The sequence below is a fragment of the Hippoglossus stenolepis genome, chromosome 22 (assembly GCF_022539355.2).
Source record: "Hippoglossus stenolepis isolate QCI-W04-F060 chromosome 22, HSTE1.2, whole genome shotgun sequence".
NCBI lineage: Eukaryota > Metazoa > Chordata > Actinopteri > Pleuronectiformes > Pleuronectidae > Hippoglossus > Hippoglossus stenolepis.
Window position 1 is genome coordinate 15,161,889 of NC_061504.1, and position 14,550 is coordinate 15,176,438.

The 14,550-nt window shown below is 44.2% G+C and overlaps 1 protein-coding gene across 1 annotated transcript in view; it reads right to left on the reverse strand.

Moving 5' to 3' along the window:
- Positions 1 to 7,245, reverse strand: part of acss3 (acyl-CoA synthetase short chain family member 3) — a 30,985-nt gene extending 23,740 nt beyond the window's left edge. Inside the window, exons 1-7 of the mRNA XM_035147373.2 lie at positions 6,860 to 7,245; positions 5,080 to 5,224; positions 4,315 to 4,503; positions 3,270 to 3,404; positions 1,249 to 1,389; positions 483 to 563; positions 74 to 169 (exon numbers count right to left, since the gene is read on the reverse strand). Coding sequence (XP_035003264.2) covers positions 74 to 169; positions 483 to 563; positions 1,249 to 1,389; positions 3,270 to 3,404; positions 4,315 to 4,503; positions 5,080 to 5,224; positions 6,860 to 7,155 — 1,083 coding nt within the window. The 5' untranslated portion in view covers positions 7,156 to 7,245. The remainder of the gene's footprint in view (positions 1 to 73; positions 170 to 482; positions 564 to 1,248; positions 1,390 to 3,269; positions 3,405 to 4,314; positions 4,504 to 5,079; positions 5,225 to 6,859) is intronic.
- Between the last annotated feature and the right edge of the window lie 7,305 nt (positions 7,246 to 14,550).

Sequence of the window (14,550 nt, forward strand, 5' to 3'; positions counted from 1 at the left end):
AGCACATTTCTGCTCTGTGTTGTTGTTGAAGCTCTTTTTTTAAAGACAGTAAATCTTGTTGACAGGGACAAACCTCATAGAGAATTGTGCTGTTTCCATGGAGCAGGGGACCATAGCAGATATATGAATGGCCGACCACCCAGCCCAGGTCCGACGCTGCCCACCAAACCTACAAGTGGTTAGGAAAAGGAGACAGGAGAGAGAAATGCATCCTCATTAATTCCCTCCGCCGCTTTCAATTCTCAAGATTTTAACATGCATGGCTGCAGTTAATGTAAAACAAATCAAATGTGTTGTGTAGACGATAAATGTTGATAAAAAAAAAAACTAATTTCAGAACTTATGAGTCTTCGGTTCACATAAACATCACAGGGTGATTAAATCTTCTTAAGAGTGGAGAACAATTTCCCGGCCGACTGCTCGCTCTTTGTTTCTCATGCACAGCATTAACTCAGGAGGAGGAGGATGCTTTATCGCCTTACATCTCCAGGACTGAGTCCATAAATATTTGACATGGTCCATTTCAGCATCACAGCGTAGCCGGCGGTGTCTCGCACCACACCCTGCGGGACGAGAAGAGAAAAACACCAGGCGGGTGACAGGCGTTTGAATTAGGCAACAAAACACCCGAGTTTAATATCTAATCTAAATATCAACACTTGGCTGTGCTGTACAGACGGAGATGGTGCTTTGTTTTCAAATGAATTCCTCTCAAACCAATTACAGCTTTTTATTAGTTAATGGTGCTGCACAAACATTTTCGCACATTATAGAGCTGTTTTTAGAGATCCAGTCTCCCTATAGGCGTAACAGAGGAAGTCACAGATGCTCACACAGAAATAAAAGCTGACAAAAGCTGCACTGTTAAGCTCAGGAAGTTGCCAGCAGGTGGATATTTTATGTCATCTGTTGACCAAAGACAAAATGAGGCCATTTCAGAGGGAGCCACGGCTTTTTTCCATCTAGAAACCTGCCTCCGGGCAACGGCGTCCTGCGTGAGCTCCGGCTCCCGCTGTGGAAAAGCTCCATCTTATTTATGTCATGTTGATGGCGTTTAGATTGAGCCCGGATTGTTTTGCAGAGTCAAAGAGCAGATGAATCACAGGAACAGAAACTGACGGCACTTAGACAAACAGCGCCGACAGAAAATCCTATAACTCATGTGAAATGTTTTACACGGCGTCTGCAAGTCAATGCACGAGGTGGTGATTTACATTTCTCCACTGCTGCTGCTGTAACAGCCAGTACCTTTGGTGTCCCAGTGGTCCCAGAGGTGTAGAGGACGTACAGTGGGTGGTTGGAGGGGAGGGGAACGCAGTCGTGTGGCTGAGCGGTGGCCATCTCCTCCTCCCAGTCGAGATTCAGCTCTGGACTCACTGATACTTTCTCCTGAAAACACAAAGAAACAAGGAGGATATTTCGTTTTTTGCATTCTAATCAGTGAACAGCAAAAGGAAACAGCTTCGAGGTTCGGTGTTGAAGGTCGTGTTTGTTGTCCCAACAGGGGATTTCTTCTCGTTTGCAAAGAGGGTTGAGGTACAGAGAGAATACAGGAGGACAGTGTTGACAGTGAATCACAGAACTGGTGGAGGAAATTGAAATTTATGGCAAGAACAAATATGCAGAGAGACGAATCACTTTTAGGCGAATGGGAATACAAAAAGTATAAAACTGTATATAACTGCAAGTATTTCAATAAAAAGTTGTGGAAGAACACCAATAAATTATCTCCACATAGAAAACAATAAGCTACGAGTAACTATAACGTATGAATAAATCAAATATAATCAACTATCATAAATAATGAGCTTAAAATGACAAAAATTAAAGTTATAAAGAGAGAAAAATATTTGTAGCTCTGCATGTGGTCGATGACCTTTCATTTCAGTTGTCAGTAGGTTTCTTAGAAGTGACAAAGGATTAACATTCTTTCTTCAAAATGTATAAATATACATTTTATACAATTATATAATATTTATGCAATAGACTTCATGTTGAAAATCTGTCCCGGCTCCCGTCTGTCATCACAATCTCTTGTACCAACCGCGGTCAAGGTTTAAGACATTTTTCTGTCTCTTGTCAAAATCTCCGTGAACCTCTTTGATACTTCATTTCTTCAACGTGTAATCATCCCGGGAGGGCGAAGAAAAGTCTCTGGTTCTCAGAAAACGAGCTCAAAACACAAGACATCATTCAGTATCACGCACAGATTCTTCAGGCAGAGGACAGACATCCCATAAAAACATCCAGCTCTCGGAAACGCATCCTTGTGTATTCACTGAAGCCAAGCCAGGGTAAAACTTGGCTGCTTCGACGAGGCTTTCATGTCGGAGGCTGTGTTCCACAAAACCCACAACCTCCTGCTCGCTGAATTGTGGGATGTGATAAAGCAGCTGCATCCACTGTGTTTCACATGATCTTACAAAGGGGGGGGGGTTGAGTTTCCACTAAATTTCCTGTGAAAACAATTTCACAGTTTTACTTACAACAGCCCTGTAACTCCTCCAGAAAACAATGTCCTGACAGCAACCTCTCCCGTCCCCGGGGGAAAGACCTGAGAGATAATACCGGAGCGATCAAGTGGCAGCTCACTGTGACGTCACCCATTCGTTTCCGAGCTGACGTAATGAAGTTTGCTTGAGGACACTGCACCCCCCCGCCCCACTTATGCCTGCACCCACTCATAGCACAAGCCAGAGACTACGGGTTAATGGCATAATTAATAATGAACCTAATTTAACCTCAAACTCCGCTGCGCCTCTTTTATTACTCGAGTATCAGCATATCAAGCTGATTCGGGCTTGTTGTCACCATATTAATGTCTTTTTGTTTGCTTTGTAATTACGCCACACAGACTTCTTGCTAATTGTCTCAACGAGGCTTCCTATGAAACCTCAACCCCTCGGCTGCGCACATTCCAGGTACGTTCTTCACTCTCGTCTCACCCTGTTAAACTAGCTATGCATCATTTCATCATGTGGTTCTGAGGCAGGATTTGTGCCACGATACCTTTCATACATATTTGGCCAATTCCAGGCGATCATCCTTCAAAATCCAATGTTTTAGATTCAATTGAATGAATAAATGCACTTTTATACCTTCGGGAAATCCTTCTCTCCCCGACAGCAGCTACACCGTGACTGCACTCGTCAGCTCTACACACTGCAGCCGTATTTCAGATGCACTCACAGGTTGTCACATCAAACGGGCAGGTTTAACAAATGACACCGCACTGTCACCTTCGGCTCCGCGGAGCTCGGGCTTCTCACCATGTTCGGCCTGTTGTAGACGAGAACCTTGGAGGGCTTGTGAGAGCTTAGCTCCAGGGCTTTCTCCACCAGAGGGATGTACTCCACTCTCCTGCCGGGCTCCACGCCAAATGAGGACGTGACCAACAGCTTGGGCTGAAAAAACACAAGAGATCAAGAGAGAGAACGCGAGTGAGATACAAAATGTCAACAACTCGTTTTTTTAGAGCTATGTTAGAAAAGAGCCGTCCTCTCGTGATACTTGAAAATGTGTTTTGCTGCATTTTTTAAAAAGGGTATTAGTGGAATTAGCCTGTAGCAGCACTGCAGAGTCACGTCAAGTGCAGTTCACTTAAGCCTATTTAACACGCATGTGATAGCAATTCCAAACGAGCTAACAGGATTAACTCACACCTGAGGTGGTTCCTAGAGGGTAAATAGCATTTTTCTATAACTTTTGAGAGTTGAAAGTTTGAGGCACAAACATTCACAAGCCACAGCATTGAAGCAGATGTGATGCACACAGGTTTATTTTGCCATAGTGGCTATTTAGGGCCATTACAATGTCTACGGTAATGCTGAGTACGGATCATTCATTAAAAAAAACAACAGTTCCAACACTTAGATTTAGTAAACTGGGTGCAAAAAACTTGAAACCATTGTATTTCTTCAGATTAATATTTGTATAAACACATCACTGGGAGTTCACCGTCGTCAGACACCCGGCGCTGGCATCCGTTTCAAGTGTGTGGTTCTGAACGGAGAAGGCAAAGCCAAGTGCTTTCCACTGTGAATGATTCATTTTGAGCTCAACAAAACAAAGAAGCCTGAGGCACCTCTTGTTTTCAGGGAGATGTTTTTTTTGCACAGGATGAATGGTGCACATTACTAATGGTGCCAGGCAATACTTGAATTGGAAAATTATAAGTTGCGGCAGCAGTTATTGGTCTGTTAAATATCAAATGGCCGGGGTACTGAGGAGTGACAGTTAATAAAGATTATATAGTTTTATCCGAGCGCAACAAAACGATAAAGCTCAACCACAACCGTGATAGCATTTCCTAACCTTGGCGTGATTGATGCGGACGGAAAGCTCTTTGGAGGCGAAGCCGCCGAAGATGAGGCTGTGTGGGGCACCGATCCGCGCACAGGCCAGCATGGTGAACATGGCCTGGGGCACCATGGGCATGTAAATGACCACCAGGTCTCCTTTGCGAACCCCATTCTTCACAAGGACTCCTGCTAACCTGGACACCTGGATTAAGACGGAGGAGAGACAATGCAGCGTACTAGGCATCAACTTTAGAATATATACTTAAATGTAATTTCAATAATTGTCCATGGCTGCTATAATCAAGGAATCTATGAGTTTTGAGCATAGTTTTAAGGTTATATGATGAGGGAATAAATATGAAGATGTACTGACAGAATGTGAGAAATGAAAAGGTCTCAACATCGTAAGTTAAATTAAATGAGGTGTCGTTTTGCTTTGGGTTAAAGGCCGACAAAAAGCTGGGGCTACACCATTTCTCATTTAAAAACACATTCAATTATAGTACAGGCCACTGAGCGCTGATTGAACTGGGGCGTCTGCCCAAATGTCAATAAAGTCAATTATTTCCCTCTCCCGCTTATTATGTTGTACGCTGGGTCAATCCAGCTGCCACGGCAGGAAAAACAGCAGAGGAACTTGGCCAAGAGACTCAGCTGAAGGATTGAAAGTGAATTTATCGTCATGGAAACACGTTGTAATGTCAGAGCTAAACGAGCCTTAGACAAAACGAGTCCACGCAGCTCTTTGTACTTTCACGTTCTACATCTCACTATCTACCTGGTCCTGGAGTTCCCTGAACGTGATGGTCTGTTTGGTCCCGGTCACTGGGCTGTCGTAGATGATGGCGGGCTGCTCGCCGCGGCCGCTCTCCACGTGTCGGTCCACGGCGTTGTAGCACACGTTCAACTTCCCGCCGACAAACCTGACGGGGACAAAACATAAATCACTCTCAACACAGCTCAACAGTCATGAATTAACATTTATTTAATTTCATGTGTTTCATTTATCAACTGACAAAATACTACAAATGAGGCAAAGTTAGCAATATAAGCAAATTTGTATCTGTTGTCCCAAATCAGTTTTTACAAGGCAACCTAAAATAAAAAGACCTCTTATATAAGTACTAATATCTATGGATTATACATGTGCATTATACATACTATACATACTAACTGTACCACAAACACATCCAATAAAAACAAGTAAATAACCCATGATTAAAATACACAATACAAACTAAACAATACTGTTCAACACTCACACATTTGAATACATATCACATTTTTCCTAAATACACAATTAAAACACATTTGCAATGAACAAAATATATCACATATCATATGATGTCCTAACACTTGAGGGAAATCGATTCCAGTGAAGACGGACATCTTTACCGGCAGCCACACAACGAATCAATGCAGCTGATGAGGCCTCGGCTGAACTGCTTCTGCTGCCGTGCATATGGATGACGAGCGGCAGGCAGGTGGAGCAGATGGTGTTTCGGGAGCCGGAGAGACACGATGCGTCTGTGACTTTCATTTCAATGTGTCTGCGGCGGCGGCACCACATCCAGGCGGCTCTGTCTGTTTCTTAAACGTGCTATGAAGTGCAACAGTCAAAACTCAATCACCAAAAACAAAACAAAGTGATTTTTTTCATTTTCCCCAGCCGGGTGCAGGAGGACGTGTGTGAAATAATAAATAAAAAAATGTGTAATAAAAAAACTTTGAAAACAGTTAAGTTTCTCTCAACAAAGAGCTTTGACAGAAAACTACTGATCCACTTACCAACATGTAGAGAAACTTGTACATTCTTCTAAATAAATAAGTGAATTATAATAATTTAACCTGTTGTTTGGTTAATTAATGCAAATAATGTCAAAAAAAAATGGCCGGCGGAAGTGACGTAATGTTTTCTCTTCAGGTGTCTATTGAACGAATCACTGAAATTATGAAATTACATTATTTATTATATGGTATCATGATATATTATAATATATTATATCATATAATATTGAGTTATATTCTACTCTATTCGATTATATATGATTTTATATTATAATCCATTATATTTCATTCTATTCCATCATATTATATCATATCATATTACATTATATTATATTATACTGTGTTAAATTGTATTATATTGTTTATTAATGACGTATTCCAAGTATTCTGTACTTTACACGCAGGCAGTGGTGAAGACACCTCGGGGGTCTTCTTCAACTCTCGTGCTGGTTGTCATGTAAATAAAACTCAGCACTTCCTTGTCTCCAGTTTCCTCTGAATGAGCTGATGCCTTTTCTGTTGAAGTGATTTATTCTTACATCTCTGTCACTTCAGGGACTTTCACTCATTAAGAAAAGTGCACGAGGGTTCTTGCGTAACTTTCCTCAAAGTTAGGAGGAGTTCAAGGTCCGTGGCATTGTGGGAAATGTAGGCTTTTGTGACTCTTAATAATTCCCGGTGGCAGTAAAAAGCGACAGATCCCTCTATGACAATAAAGGACACACACACACGTTTCCTGCTGTGTTGCCTCCTGCTGCACTGAAACCTACCAGTCTGGGAACACTGGGTCCTCGGCGTGCACGGTTCGAGTCCACGGCTCAAACCAGTGGATGTCCCGTCCCACCTCAGCCCAGTAGCTCTCGGGCTGGTCCCTGGCGGAGGCGAAGGTCCGGCGGTACGCGGCGTCCGACGCGTAGCTCCTGCACACAAGTTGTTGTTGTTGTTGTTGTTGTTGTTGTTGTTGTTGTTGTGCAGCTGCAGCAGGAACAACAACCCACGGGTTCCTCCTGCACGGCACCGGAGCGCACCGGCCCAGGCGCAGGAGGTGCCCCACGTGATGGTGCATCGCTGCTGTGGTGGTGGTGGTGGTTTGGTTACACCGCGTCCCACGTTCCTCTTCCTGTGGTTTTACTGGGCGACGTCATCTGGAGGCAGCTCCACGGGGGAGAGAATCAATAGCCCTCCTCAAGGAACGCGAACTATGAACTGGATGTGGTTTGTGCAGGAGGAGCTTTTGAGCCACAATCGAAGCTGTTACACAACCACATAAACCACCGGGAGAGCTGTGCCATAAACCCGCCAGAGCCCGAGGGACAACATGGGGGATGATGCTGTGCAGAGAAGAACACTCCAAATATTCATATTTCTGACCCTGTGCATTGGTTTGTGTGTTTGTTTGTTTGTTTGTTTGTTTGTTTGTCAGCAGGATTGTTGCACAAAACACTACACACCAGATTTCCATGCAACCTGGTAGGATGGGACATAAACCAGGCAAACAGTTCCATAAAACCTGCCAGAACTATATACGCATGAGAAACAACGTGAAAAGATGCTGTGCACAGAAGAAAACTCAAAAATATTCACATACAGAACTGACACATACTTTATTGATCCTGAGGAGGACGACTCATTTGCAGCGGCTCCTCACACAAACAACATCCAATATGATTCGTGTCAATAAGTAAAATAAAAGGGACAATAACTAGATAATAAATAGACATTTGTTACACGTGTTGTGTAAAAAGCACGACTACTGTCTGAGTTTAGCAGCCTGACAGCAGAAGGATTGACAGATTTGTTGACAGATCAGCGATACATGATTACAGGCGTCACCGTTGACATTAGATTCGCAGCCTGCAGGTCAGTTATCGTGCAAAACAAAACAAAAAATCCACTTGTTTGATTTGCTCGCAGCTCGTTTTCCAGCACAAATCTTTGTTTAACAGCAGCAGGCATTAAACTTGCATGGTCCTCAGGGTGTCGTGGCGAACCCCCCCCCTCCGGTTCCAAGTGCAAATACCTCTGCTCAAAGTGATCAGCGAGAGCACTCTGGCTCGTTTGGTGGATATTTATGAACACGATTGTACGGACTCAAACAAAAAACACACACACACACACTCAAAATGCCTGAGTCACTTGTTCCAGGCTTGTGCTCGTGGCGTTTTGCAATCCTGTCATGCCACCACACATGCTCCGGCTCCATGTCCCCACCTCTTTCCTCACCGCCGTCATCCAAGCTGCCGGTAAATACCCATAATCCCGCCTGACCCCCTGTACGTGACCCCTGCACGCCGGTGCCCCTGGTTGAGTAACTCATCCATCTGATATTTCAAGTCATCTGTTTCTTTTTATACATGCACAGCAAAGCTTTTATTTTTTTTGCTAGAAACCTGTGAGAGTATTAAGCTTTTTTCCCGGGAGGCTTTTCTCAGGTTTTGCCGTGAAGCTACTGGGTTTATTACGCTTCTCACTGAAACTCGCACTTTCTGGATTTTGTGCCAAGTAACAGAAAATGTACGTCAGTTATAAACACAGCATGTAGATGCACCTTTAACAGACATGATAGCAGGAGGTTATATTTCCATCCCTCTCCATTGGTTGGTTTGTGTGTCTGTCAGCAGGATTACACAACAACTACACAACAGATTTCCACAAAACGTCTTGGAAGGATCGGACACGAGCCAAGAAAGATTCCATAACAATTTTGGTGCCAGTCCAGGAATTTTTTTGTGTGCAATCCAAATAAAAATCTTAATCTAGTGAATTTAAAATGTTCCAAAATGGTTCCACGAGGCTTTAATGGAGATTTGCGCTCTACTGATGTTTCTCGTGTTTTGAATTGTCAAGGTTTTCTTAAACCCATCCCCTCTTTCAGGCATGATGAAATTATTATTTTTCACCTGATATTGATTCAAATTCCATCCCATTTCACCAGAGCATGCGAGTTACAAATCCATATTCATGCATAATCAAAGCCCTGATAGCGAACGGATGCCTCTCGTATCCACTGATGCTTTAATTCCTCTGGACCAAAAGGTCTCTGCTACAACCCAGACTCTGCCATAACTCTTCTTATAACCACGCAGATGCTACTGGCAGAATATGTATCATCACCCGTGCTCTCTGGCACCGGACGTGCACCGAGCACCAACTGAACAGTCGATCAGAGCAGAGTCCAACATGGCTCATCGAGGCCCCTCCGTCGCCGCCGCCCCCTCGTCTCTGATTCCACGCGACGGGTGTGAATCTTTTGAAGCAGAAACCAGTTGACCGCCCTTCAGGAAGCGGTCAGCGGCAAATCACCAGAGTTTATCTGCACATGATTCATCTCCGAGCAGTGTGTGTGTGTGTGTGTGTGTGTGTGTGTGTGTGTGTGTGTGTGTGTGTGTGTGTGTGTGTGTGTGTGTGTGTGTGTGTGTGTGTGTGTGTGTGTTTTCTCTCCCTCTCTTCCCACAGAGTGTCTGAATATGGATTATAATCAAATTAGTTTGAAGATGACGATTGTTGCTCTGCATCTGGAATGGGGGTGTGGGGACGCGGCAGTTGGCTGAGAGGCCGGGGGATGATTTCAGACAACGTTGTTCATCGTTGTTTAAAACAGATGATTCATCACTACAGTGGAGTGATGTTTCTGTAGGAGGTTTCCTGAAACTGAACACACAAACTAGCGAGGACACTCTTATGAAGTGCACTGGTGATGTAAGTGCAGTGTAAAAGCCGTTATCCCCGTTGAAGATTTAAGATGAGGATAAGAAGTGGCTGGCGGATACAAGAGAGATATTTATTTTTATTCTATTTAGATTTTTATTCTACTGAAGGCTCATTCAAGACGTGTAGAAGCATCACCGGCTCAATATGAATACAGACATCTTAATATTTCCTTCTGTCGGTCTGAAAACCAAAACGCCAGATGAGCTCGGGCGCAGCATCAATAAAGTCTTTTCATTTTAAGCCCCTTTAGATTGTGACAGGTCTGACAATGTACTTCTACTTGTCGCGTCTGCTCAAATGAAATTAGATTAAATCACTCGGCAGCTAATGGACGCGACAAAGTGCACCAGTGTGCGATATCATTACTTTGTGTGATGTATTATTTCCATTTGACAAGGTGAGCGGGTGCTGTGTCTCTGAAGGGGGATGTAAAGAGCCTTATGGTTCAATGGAAATTGTGTCGGAGGTGAAAATACAACAGCAAATGCAAAGTATTACTTAAACTAAGTAACTTCTTGACTTTAAAATAGTATCTTTAAAATGAGTTTGATGAGTGGGTTCGATCTGTGTGGAACTGACTGAATCAGGTCCAGCGAGTTCAGGAGCAAAGCTGAACTGTCGATCAGTTAAAAAGACTTCAAATTCCACATATTCAGAGGGAAACTTAAAGAATTCTGAACAGAGTTTGGTGGATTTGTTACTGCGGCAGCTCTTCTGGTTCAGGAAGCTCGGAATCATGGGTAATAACCACCGTTCAGATGTGTTTCAGCTCAGTGAGTGAGTCAGGGCCCCAGTCAACATTCATGGACGTTGTTTTTTCACCCTCCTTGAAAATCGCTTGGACACGGAGCCCCAACGGCATGAATCACCATGCGTGGCAGCAGAGGGCGCTGCTGCTCAGTAAAAGTTACCTAGTGTTGCTTTAAGTCGCCTCAATAAAAGTGTAACTTTACAGGAAATCAAGAGAATTCTGTGAACCACGGATCTGCTTAAAACTACACACTTGCTTCATCAACTTGTCTTGTTAAGAAATAAATACACATTTTCCTGCCGTCTCTCAGTTTTACCTCACACGTTCATATGATCATACACATTCATGATCTGTCAGCTGCTTCCTGATGGAGCTTTGCAATAAACCAGCGTGCTGCTGTCACGTCACGCAGGAGAAAAACCTTAACACGTGTATCCCCATTACATTTGTACGTTGCTCTGTAGATTTATCTTTCCCCCGTGTGACACGCCGTGTAGATCACAGTCAGAGCTGCGCGGAGATCACAGTCGATAGCTGTCAAAATTGTATTATGCACTGTCACTTTTTTAATAAATAGAAGATTCGTGAAGCATTTCTGCCGTCAGTTGTTTGAATTACAACGAAGAGGTGGAAGCATCCCCACACTACCAATGAAATCCTTATAGAGGGGGCATGAAATCTTTCATTGACGTTGTGCTATCTTCATTTACTCTGACCCAGTTACATCGATAGTGTTTTTTCCTTTATATAGATCCCAACATTACTCATATAGAAGCTGTAGTTGCAGAGATATTCTCTATTCCTTTTTGGGAAAGCATGATTTTTCGAGCAGGGTTCCTGGGAAAAGGCCACATGACAAAAATAAAACTCTCATTGCCATCAGCTGGGAAATATTACAAAACCACCATTTACACTTTTAGTTTGGATTAAACAAACCATATTAGATGTTGGGTGAGAGGTTCTGCTGAACTCTGTTGTCTTTACATTGACCGTACACACTCTAAAGTGCTATTGATCCTCTCATCTAATGCTCAACAAGAGCCGTTAACAACTGGATTTCTCCCAAAATAAACAATTATACAAATAAAGCGTTCGTCCTCCGTCCAATCGTCCATCTCGTGTATTTCCTTCAGGCCTCTCAGAAATCAATTTATCTGCAGTTTGACGGCTTTAAGAGCACTGCAGCGTAATCCCACCTCTTTAAAAAAAAAGCAGAACTGTATTCCAGCCCATATGGATGGAAGGCTGTAATCTCCCGGTGCCCTCTTTCTCGTGCGCTCTCTAAGCCCTCGCCCTCTCTCCGTCCATCCCCTTCAGCCGCACCACTTACAACCTGTTTACATCTGCATGCAGCCAGGGGTGGGAACGTGGACGGATGGAATTCCCCAGCACATATGGACCGTGTGATTAAACGTGTGCAGGTTTAAGCAGAGGGTTTCAATCAAAGGCTGGAGATTACCTGATGCTTTTCAAATGCCGGGAAATTGTGAAAATCCCATTTAAATAGAAAGGTAACTTCTTCTCAAGGGGGTACAAGCTAAAGGAAGTGATTTTTTCTTTTCTTGCAGGGCACAATAAATGAGATTGAAATGATTTCATTGTCTTATTGTTGCGTCTCAATTCAGGGGCTGCATCCGAGGCTAGGAGGCTACGAAGGAGGCGGTCTTCGAGGGCCGTGTAGAACCGCGAGGCTGAACCAAAATTAGACGATCTGGTCCGCAGAGGATTGACCAGCGTCACCAGCTCGTCCTGCTCTAATTGCTGTCACCTAGAAACAAAGTTTGACACAACGAGAATGTTCTAATGCTGTTAGCTGTCGGGTTTAGCTGAAGCCTGACTCTCAAGCATTTGAATGTTGCTTGCTGGCGTCATTATCTTCTTGAAAACCAGTTCGCCACCAAAGTGCAATGAATCCTGGGATAGGTTGGGCCTCTGTGTCTCGAAGATGAAGGGACAGATTTGATGGCCACCTTCGAAGGACCCTTCCTAGTGGGGCAGTCCAGTCCAGTTGACGCAACTGGTCTCAAATGCAGCCTCCGAAGGATGCAGCCGATGAACTGAGACAAGGCCGATATGATTCTGCAAAACACCTAAATATCAGTCCTTGTCTCAGAGTGTTATTTGTATTTACAGCCTGCATTTGTCACGGTGAAGACAGAAGCACGAGACACATCATGCTGCTGCCGCAACATCTGCCCAACCAGGAATTCTCCCCTCGTTCCCCCGATGATCTTTTGCTTCTGCTGTGGAGTGAAAGTGTCGTGACCGTCCACGTACGAGGCCGACACCATTAGGCAGCAGATCCACAGTAAAATGGAGCGAGCCAGTGGTCCGGCTCTGTTCTGCGGTAGCATATAAACATGAGGATTAATCCTTAAGCCCTCCGGCTGAGGTTCACTACCATCATTCAGTCCTTATCGGGCCGCGTGCGGTGCGTGTAGCCAAGAGAGGAGATAACCGCCGGCGTGGCTCAGCGCTTCACAATAAACCTTAATGGCAAGCGTGCGCGCAATCAACTGATCTGTGAAGTGCAATGGATGAATGGATTATACGCGGCTAAGCATTTACACACGTGCCGGCGCAAAAAAAAAGAAACACACAAGCGCTCGTGATTGTTGGAGTCAGAATGCAAAACCGCAGGGCTGCCGATGCGAGGTGTGTTACTGTGATTCACCACTGACTCTTTATATAGTGGGTGATAAATTATTACACAGCGAGTTGGAGGGGACGCAGGAGCCCGGTGTTATTCTGATTTATGAGATACGCTACATGGCCAAAACTATGTAGACACACTATTCGTGTTGTGTGTTTTTATGATTTCTTCTTTTTATGATTCCCTCTGTGGCTCATATTTTGAAGAATGCATGTTTATTACATTTTAGCATAAAACGATATTTTGGACGACGCTTAGCCTCCAGCTTTAAGGCAGGAGTTTACAAAAAGGGCAGCGTGACAATTCCTTCCTGCACAAAGCCAGAGCCACAGAGACTGGGCTGCAGTGCAGGTCGTTACCCCCTCCTCCTCCATGTTAGTGGACGGGACACAGACCAAACTCAAAAGTCAAAGTACAATCTTTATAGGTAGTTAGGCAGGTTGAGTTTGGTTTTAATTAGTTATCTGATGCTTTAAGAACTGTGTAAATGTCATGATTGACAGGTGAGGCTGGCTCCTGATTGGTCGATGTGTCGGTTGATACCACAGCTCCGTCTCTAGCCTACAGGTTTGTCTGTGAGATATTTTGTGCTTATTATGATTTTTACTATTATTATTATTATACTGAGCAGAGCTTTGCCTTATTATTCATCGATCCCCTCAGTGACTCACAAAGGAATAAAACATTTTCCCACTTGTCATAATATAATATAATATACTGTAATATGTGTCCATTGCAAATTAATTTAACGTCATGTCATGAAGGTGTCTGTATCTTTTATGGGGCTGGATTCTAATGAGATATTATGAGGATGGAAGAATAAGAGAGAGAGAGTAGTCTCTCTCTCTCTCTCTCACTCTCTCTCTCCCTCCCTCTCTCTCTGTGATGCTGTAATCTCTCTCTCTCTCCCTCTCTCCCTCCCTCCCTCTCTCTCTGTGATGCTGTAGTGCCTCTCTCTCTCTCCCTCTTCCCTCCCTCCATCTCTCTCTGTGATGCTGTAGTCCTCTCTCTCTCTCTCCCTCCCTCCCTCTCCCTCTGTGATGCTGTAGCCTATCCCTCTCTCTCTCTCCCTCCCTCTCTCCCTCCCTCCCTCTCTCTCTGTGATGCTGTAGTGCCTCTCTCTCTCTCTTACTCTCTCTCTCTCTCTCTCCCTCTCCCTCCCTCCCTCTCTCTGTGATGCTGGAGCCTCTCTCTCTCTCTCTCTCTCTCTCTCTCCCTCTCTCTCTGTCTGTCTCTCTCTCTCTCTCCTCCCTCCCTCCCTCCCTCCCTCCCTCTCTCTGTGATGCTGGAGCCTCTCTCTCTCTCTCTCTCTCTCTCTCTCTCTCTCTCTCTCTCTCTCTCTCTCC